The following is a 7,982-nucleotide window of genomic DNA, read 5'->3' on the forward strand; positions in this document are numbered from 1 at the left end:
AATAGACCTGCTATAGGGTTTTTCGATCACTATTGGCAATATATTTCTTTCACAGCCTGAAATAATAATCGTAATAATCTGAACTAATGTGAAATATTTTCTCAAATTGTTTGGAATGAACTTTAATGAAATGCACTATTCCATGGACGGTTTAACATTTCTGATTTTTTTTATTTTATTTGTTCCAGTATATAAAACAGCACACAGCGTGTATGACAAGATATCTGCTGTGACTGGTTAAAAAATTAGCTTTACATTGTATGTGAAAACTGATTTATTTATTTGTTTATTTATTTGCTGTTTTTCAACGTGACATACTGTTGTTCTCCTTAAAAACCGAATACATTAATATGTATTTAGAAATTCGTCTTGAAACTATATTTAACTAAAGTTGGAACTGTAACTGGTCGTTTCTAATTATCGCCATTTATTATTCACCATTTTGATTACTTGCACATTACACAGTATTGTTTGAAAACGTATGTCAATTTTGTATAAAAATATATTTTCCAGATTCAAGTGTTAATGTTTTAATCTGTTATTATTATATTCACCATTTGTTAACAGAAATAATTTGAAAGGTAGTTTAATGTATTTAGGTATTGGGATTTATAACCTTTATATTTTTCGTAAGATGAATTCCTATTTAATTTTCTACAGAAAGAATAGTGCCAAACCTGAGTTGATGTTACATTTGTCTAAATGCATTGCGACCTTGGGGAGAGGCGGGAGGTGCAGCGGCTTTGTGGGCAGAGTTAGCTCTCTGTGATTGGATAGGAAAGGTGGATGCTGTGAACCAATAGCATACAGAACTGTACAAAGAGATCTACTCCATCCCCCATTCACTCTCACCACGGTAACCCTCACAGTCTCAGTGCTGGAGAGGAGATGCGTTTTTTCGAAGAAGTCCCGAATATATATTTGATTACCAATTATTTGAGGATTTATTTACATTGGAATGCCCATTCTGATGATGGCTTTGAATGCTGGGTTGTGTTGGTGAAAACCGCGATGGGAAATAACATATTCTAACGGACCGGGGATGACAAAGAGAATGGGATACCGAGACTGGAGATGGCAGGCGCTTTGGTGGCATCATTTCTTTCTCTTGTGGACTTCAATAGACGGACAGACTCGTTACAGCATCCCAGAGGAACTGAAACAGGGCTCTGTGGTAGGAAATCTAGCCAAAGATCTGGGTTTGGGATTATCTGACATTTTTGAACGTAAATTGCGTGTTGACTCTGAGGCTGGTGAGCAGTATTTCAGTGTGGATGCGGGGAAGGGCGAGCTGGTGGTGAATGACAGAATAGACAGAGAGGCTTTATGTGGACAAAGCGCCAGCTGTGTGTTGCCTCTGCAAGTGGTCATTGATAAACCGTTACAATTGTACCGAGTCGAGGTGGAAATACAGGATATTAACGATAATTCGCCATTATTCCCTTCGCAAGAAATAATATTACAAATAGCAGAGTCAACAGCGGCAGGGGCACGTTTTCCAGTAGAGACTGCACAGGATCTTGATGTTGGAGTGAATTCAGTGAGGTCGTATACTTTGAGTAAAGACGACTTTTTTAGTTTAAAGATAAAAGACGTATCTGGTGGGAGGAAAGTCCCAGAGCTAGTTTTGTCTAAATCTCTTGACAGAGAAAAAAAGCCTATACATCAGCTGCAATTAACAGCTATAGACGGAGGAAACCCAGTAAAATCTGGGACCTCTCTAATAACCATAAATGTACTTGATATTAATGATCATTTTCCTGTATTTGAGAAAAATGTTTACAAAGTCTCCATAAGCGAAAACAGTGTACAAGGTGCATCTATCATAAAACTTGAAGCAAAAGATATTGATGAAGGTGCTAATGGAGAAGTAGAGTATTCATTTGGAACCCACACACCAGATATTGTCCTGTCTGTGTTTGATATTGACTCAGTAACCGGAGAAATACGTCTTACAGGGAAACTAGATTTTGAAACAAATGCAAATTATGAAATTGACGTTTGCGCAAGAGACAAAGGAACTCCGAGAATGGAGGGGCATTGTACTGTCCATATAGAAGTGATAGATGTTAACGATAACGCTCCAAATATATTTCTGACCTCGCAACCAAACTCTGTGCCTGAAGACGCACCAAGTGGTACTGTTGTAGCTTTAATCAGTGCCCGAGACCTTGACTCTGGTTACAACGGTAAGGTATCATTACAACTCCCCAAGGGGTCTCCTTTTAACCTGAAACCCTCTTTTTCTGATAATTACGCACTGGTTACTAGTGGTGCTTTAGACAGAGAGAGCTCCTCACACTTTGATATTGAAGTAACTGCCACTGATTCAGGCTCTCCTCCTCTTTCCAGTAAGAAAACTATTAATGTCATTATTACTGATGTGAATGACAACCCTCCTGTATTCACTCAGCCCTCCTATAATGTATATTTAAAAGAGAATGGGGTACCAGGATCTATACTGTACTCAGTATCAGCCTCTGACCTGGATTTTGGTGAAAATGCTAAAATCTCTTACTCTATACTGGACTCTAAAGTGCAGGACATTTCTGCCTCGTCGTATGTTTACATTAACTCAGATAACGGCAGCATCTACAGCATGCACTCGTTTGACTATGAGAAACTGAAGGTGTTTCAGATTCAGGTTCAGGCAAAGGATCAGGGCTCTCCGTCTCTCAGCAGCAACGCCACTGTCCATGTTTTTATCCTGGACCAGAACGACAACGCCCCCGCTGTTATTTACCCCTCTTCCGCTGCCCTGGGCTCCCTCTCTCATCAGAGGATGCCCCGCTCCGCTAAAGCGGGTCACCTGGTTACTAAGGTGACGGCCGTGGACGCTGACTCGGGCCATAACGCCTGGATCTCCTACAAACTGGCGGAGGCCACAGACGCCTCTCTGTTCACTGTCAATCTGTACACAGGGGAGGTGAGGACTAAACGCGCTGTGTCCGAGCAGGACGACTCCTCTCAGAGGCTGCTTATAGAGATCAGGGACGACGGGGAACCGGTCCAGTCCTCCACCGTCACGGTGTCCATCATGCTGGAGGACGGTCTCCATGAGCCCATCTTAGACCTCCGACAGAAAGCGGCCGAGCCCAGCAAGAAAACTGGGAGAATCACCCTTTATTTGATTCTGTCTCTGGCCTCGGTGTCCGTGCTGTCTCTGTTGACTTTTCTCATCTTAGCGGTTAAATGCATCAGGAGCAGCAGAAGCAGCGGTAGCTGCTGCATGAGACGGACCGACTGTGATGATTACAAGAACCCCAACAGAAACCTGCAGATTCAGCTCAACACTGATGGACCTATAAAGTACGTGGAGGTCCTGGGAGGAGACATGTTGTCTCAGAGTCAGTCCTTCAGGTCCTGCATGTCTCCAATGTCAGAGTACAGTGATTTCACTCTGATTAAGCCCAGCAGCACCACTGACTTTAAGGAGGTGATCAGTGTCCTGGATGCGTCTTTACCCGACAGCACCTGGACCTTTGAGAGCCAGCAGGTGAGCAGAAAACAACAGACCTGCTATAGGGTTTTTCGATCACTATTGGCAATATATTTCTTTCACAGCCTGAAATAATAATCGTAATAATCTGAACTAATGTGAAATATTTTCTCAAATTGTTTGGAATGAACTTTAATGAAATGCACTATTCCATGGACGGTTTAACATTTCTGATTTTTTTTATTTTATTTGTTCCAGTATATAAAACAGCACACAGCGTGTATGACAAGATATCTGCTGTGACTGGTTAAAAAATTAGCTTTACATTGTATGTGAAAACTGATTTATTTATTTGTTTATTTATTTGCTGTTTTTCAACGTGACATACTGTTGTTCTCCTTAAAAACCGAATACATTAATATGTATTTAGAAATTCGTCTTGAAACTATATTTAACTAAAGTTGGAACTGTAACTGGTCGTTTCTAATTATCGCCATTTATTATTCACCATTTTGATTACTTGCACATTACACAGTATTGTTTGAAAACGTATGTCAATTTTGTATAAAAATATATTTTCCAGATTCAAGTGTTAATGTTTTAATCTGTTATTATTATATTCACCATTTGTTAACAGAAATAATTTGAAAGGTAGTTTAATGTATTTAGGTATTGGGATTTATAACCTTTATATTTTTCGTAAGATGAATTCCTATTTAATTTTCTACAGAAAGAATAGTGCCAAACCTGAGTTGATGTTACATTTGTCTAAATGCATTGCGACCTTGGGGAGAGGCGGGAGGTGCAGCGGCTTTGTGGGCAGAGTTAGCTCTCTGTGATTGGATAGGAAAGGTGGATGCTGTGAACCAATAGCATACAGAACTGTACAAAGAGATCTACTCCATCCCCCATTCACTCTCACCACGGTAACCCTCACAGTCTCAGTGCTGGAGAGGAGATGCGTTTTTTCGAAGAAGTCCCGAATATATATTTGATTACCAATTATTTGAGGATTTATTTACATTGGAATGCCCATTCTGATGATGGCTTTGAATGCTGGGTTGTGTTGGTGAAAACCGCGATGGGAAATAACATATTCTAACGGACCGGGGATGACAAAGAGAATGGGATACCGAGACTGGAGATGGCAGGCGCTTTGGTGGCATCATTTCTTTCTCTTGTGGACTACAATAGACGGACAGACTCGTTACAGCATCCCAGAGGAACTGAAACAGGGCTCTGTGGTAGGAAATCTAGCCAAAGATCTGGGTTTGGGATTATCTGACATTTTTGAACGTAAATTGCGTGTTGACTCTGAGGCTGGTGAGCAGTATTTCAGTGTGGATGCGGGGAAGGGCGAGCTGGTGGTGAATGACAGAATAGACAGAGAGGCTTTATGCGGACAAAGCGCCAGCTGTGTGTTGCCTTTACAGGTTGTAACAGAGAACCCGCTACAACTACACCGGATAGAAGTAGAAATAAGGGACATAAATGACAATTCTCCGATTTTTTCAACAGAGGAGCGATCTTTAAAGATTGCAGAATCCACTGCCACAGGCATACGCTTCCCTTTGGAAACAGCCCAGGATCTGGACGTTGGTAGTAATTCGGTTAAATCTTATACTCTGAGTAAAGATGAGTGTTTTAGTTTAAGGATTAAAGAGTTGCCAGGTAATCGAAAGGTTCCGGAACTAGTACTAGAGAAATCACTTGACAGAGAGAAACAAAGCGTACACCAGTTACTACTGACGGCTTTAGACGGAGGCAATCCTGTCAAAACTGGAACCACAAAAATCATCGTTACTGTACTTGACAATAACGACAATGTCCCTGTTTTCAAAAGGCCGTTATATAATGTAACTGTGCATGAAAATACTGTCGCTGGTTCTGTACTTGTAAAAGTTGAAGCAACAGACGCAGATGAGGGTGTTAATGGAGAGATTGAATATGTATTTTCTGATCACACACCGCAGTCATTGTTGTCCATTTTTCTTTTACATTCGGATACAGGTGAGATCTCCATTGTTGGGCCGTTAGATTATGAAATCAATACAATACATGAAATAGATATAACTGCGAAGGATAAAGGAGTTCCTGAGATGGAGGGGCACTGTCGTGTGCAAGTAGTAGTAATTGACATTAATGACAATGCCCCAGAAATAGTTCTCACTTCAAAACCAAATCCGGTACGGGAGGACTCACGGAGAGGCACGGTAGTTGCTTTAATCAGAGCACGAGACCTTGACTCCGGTGATAACGGAAAAGTGACGTTAAAACTCCAAAACGGGTCACCCTTCATTTTGAAACCATCTTTTTCTAATAATTACGCACTAGTTACAAATGGTCCTTTAGACAGAGAGAGTTTCTCAGAGTATAACATTGAGATAACTGCCACTGATTCAGGCTCTCCTCCTCTGTCCAGTAAGAAAACTATACCAGTCAGCATCACTGATGTGAATGACAACCCTCCTGTATTCACTCAGCCCTCCTATAATGTATATTTAAAAGAGAATGGGGTACCAGGATCTATACTGTATTCAGTATCAGCCTCTGACCTGGATTTTGGTGAAAATGCTAAAATCTCTTACTCTATAATGGACTCTAAAGTGCAGGACGTTTCTGCCTCGTCGTATGTTTACATTAACTCAGATAACGGCAGCATCTACAGCATGCACTCGTTTGACTATGAGAAACTGAAGGTGTTTCAGATTCAGGTTCAGGCAAAGGATCAGGGCTCTCCGTCTCTCAGCAGCAACGCCACTGTCCATGTTTTTATCCTGGACCAGAACGACAACGCCCCCGCTGTTATTTACCCCTCCTCCGCTGCCCTGGGCTCCCTCTCTCATCAGAGGATGCCCCGCTCCGCTAAAGCGGGTCACCTGGTTACTAAGGTGACGGCCGTGGACGCTGACTCGGGCCATAACGCCTGGATCTCCTACAAACTGGCGGAGGCCACAGACGCCTCTCTGTTCACTGTCAATCTGTACACAGGGGAGGTGAGGACTAAACGCGCTGTGTCCGAGCAGGACGACTCCTCTCAGAGGCTGCTTATAGAGATCAGGGACGACGGGGAACCGGTCCAGTCCTCCACCGTCACGGTGTCCATCATGCTGGAGGACGGTCTCCATGAGCCCATCTTAGACCTCCGACAGAAAGCGGCCGAGCCCAGCAAGAAAACTGGGAGAATCACCCTTTATTTGATTCTGTCTCTGGCCTCGGTGTCCGTGCTGTCTCTGTTGACTTTTCTCATCTTAGCGGTTAAATGCATCAGGAGCAGCAGAAGCAGCGGTAGCTGCTGCATGAGACGGACCGACTGTGATGATTACAAGAACCCCAACAGAAACCTGCAGATTCAGCTCAACACTGATGGACCTATAAAGTACGTGGAGGTCCTGGGAGGAGACATGTTGTCTCAGAGTCAGTCCTTCAGGTCCTGCATGTCTCCAATGTCAGAGTACAGTGATTTCACTCTGATTAAGCCCAGCAGCACCACTGACTTTAAGGAGGTGATCAGTGTCCTGGATGCGTCTTTACCCGACAGCACCTGGACCTTTGAGAGCCAGCAGGTGAGCAGAAAACAATAGACCTGCTATAGGGTTTTTCGATCACTATTGGCAATATATTTCTTTCACAGCCTGAAATAATAATCGTAATAATCTGAACTAATGTGAAATATTTTCTCAAATTGTTTGGAATGAACTTTAATGAAATGCACTATTCCATGGACGGTTTAACATTTCTGATTTTTTTTATTTTATTTGTTCCAGTATATAAAACAGCACACAGCGTGTATGACAAGATATCTGCTGTGACTGGTTAAAAAATTAGCTTTACATTGTATGTGAAAACTGATTTATTTATTTGTTTATTTATTTGCTGTTTTTCAACGTGACATACTGTTGTTCTCCTTAAAAACCGAATACATTAATATGTATTTAGAAATTCGTCTTGAAACTATATTTAACTAAAGTTGGAACTGTAACTGGTCGTTTCTAATTATCGCCATTTATTATTCACCATTTTGATTACTTGCACATTACACAGTATTGTTTGAAAACGTATGTCAATTTTGTATAAAAATATATTTTCCAGATTCAAGTGTTAATGTTTTAATCTGTTATTATTATATTCACCATTTGTTAACAGAAATAATTTGAAAGGTAGTTTAATGTATTTAGGTATTGGGATTTATAACCTTTATATTTTTCGTAAGATGAATTCCTATTTAATTTTCTACAGAAAGAATAGTGCCAAACCTGAGTTGATGTTACATTTGTCTAAATGCATTGCGACCTTGGGGAGAGGCGGGAGGGGCAGCGGGTTTGTGGGCAGAGCTAGCTCTCTGTGATTGGATAGGAAAGGTGGATGCTGTGAACCAATAGCATACAGAACTGTACAAAGAGATCTACTCCATCCCCCATTCACTCTCACCACGGTAACCCTCACAGTCTCAGTGCTGGAGAGGAGATGCGTTTTTTCGAAGAAGTCCCGAATATATATTTGATTACCAATTATTTGAGGATTTATTTACATTGGAATGCCC

The 7,982-nt window shown here is 41.5% G+C and overlaps 2 protein-coding genes across 2 annotated transcripts in view; both read left to right on the forward strand.

Moving 5' to 3' along the window:
- Window positions 1-3,574, forward strand: part of LOC111232549 (protocadherin gamma-C5-like) — a 5,028-nt gene extending 1,454 nt beyond the window's left edge. Inside the window, exon 2 of the mRNA XM_022760123.1 lies at window positions 1,025-3,574. Within this exon, the coding sequence (XP_022615844.1) occupies window positions 1,025-3,574 (2,550 nt within the window). The remainder of the gene's footprint in view (window positions 1-1,024) is intronic.
- Window positions 3,575-4,513: 939 nt separating this feature from the next.
- On the forward strand, window positions 4,514-7,023 carry LOC111232401 (protocadherin gamma-C5-like). Its single transcript, XM_022759904.1, has one exon. The coding sequence runs from the start codon at window positions 4,552-4,554 to the stop codon at window positions 7,021-7,023; it is 2,472 nt and encodes an 823-aa protein (XP_022615625.1). The 5' UTR covers window positions 4,514-4,551.
- Window positions 7,024-7,982: the final 959 nt, after the last annotated feature.

Source organism: Seriola dumerili, unplaced genomic scaffold (genome assembly GCF_002260705.1).
Source record: "Seriola dumerili isolate Sdu_G_001 unplaced genomic scaffold, Sdu_1.0 BDQW01000331.1, whole genome shotgun sequence".
NCBI classification, from domain to species: domain Eukaryota; kingdom Metazoa; phylum Chordata; class Actinopteri; order Carangiformes; family Carangidae; genus Seriola; species Seriola dumerili.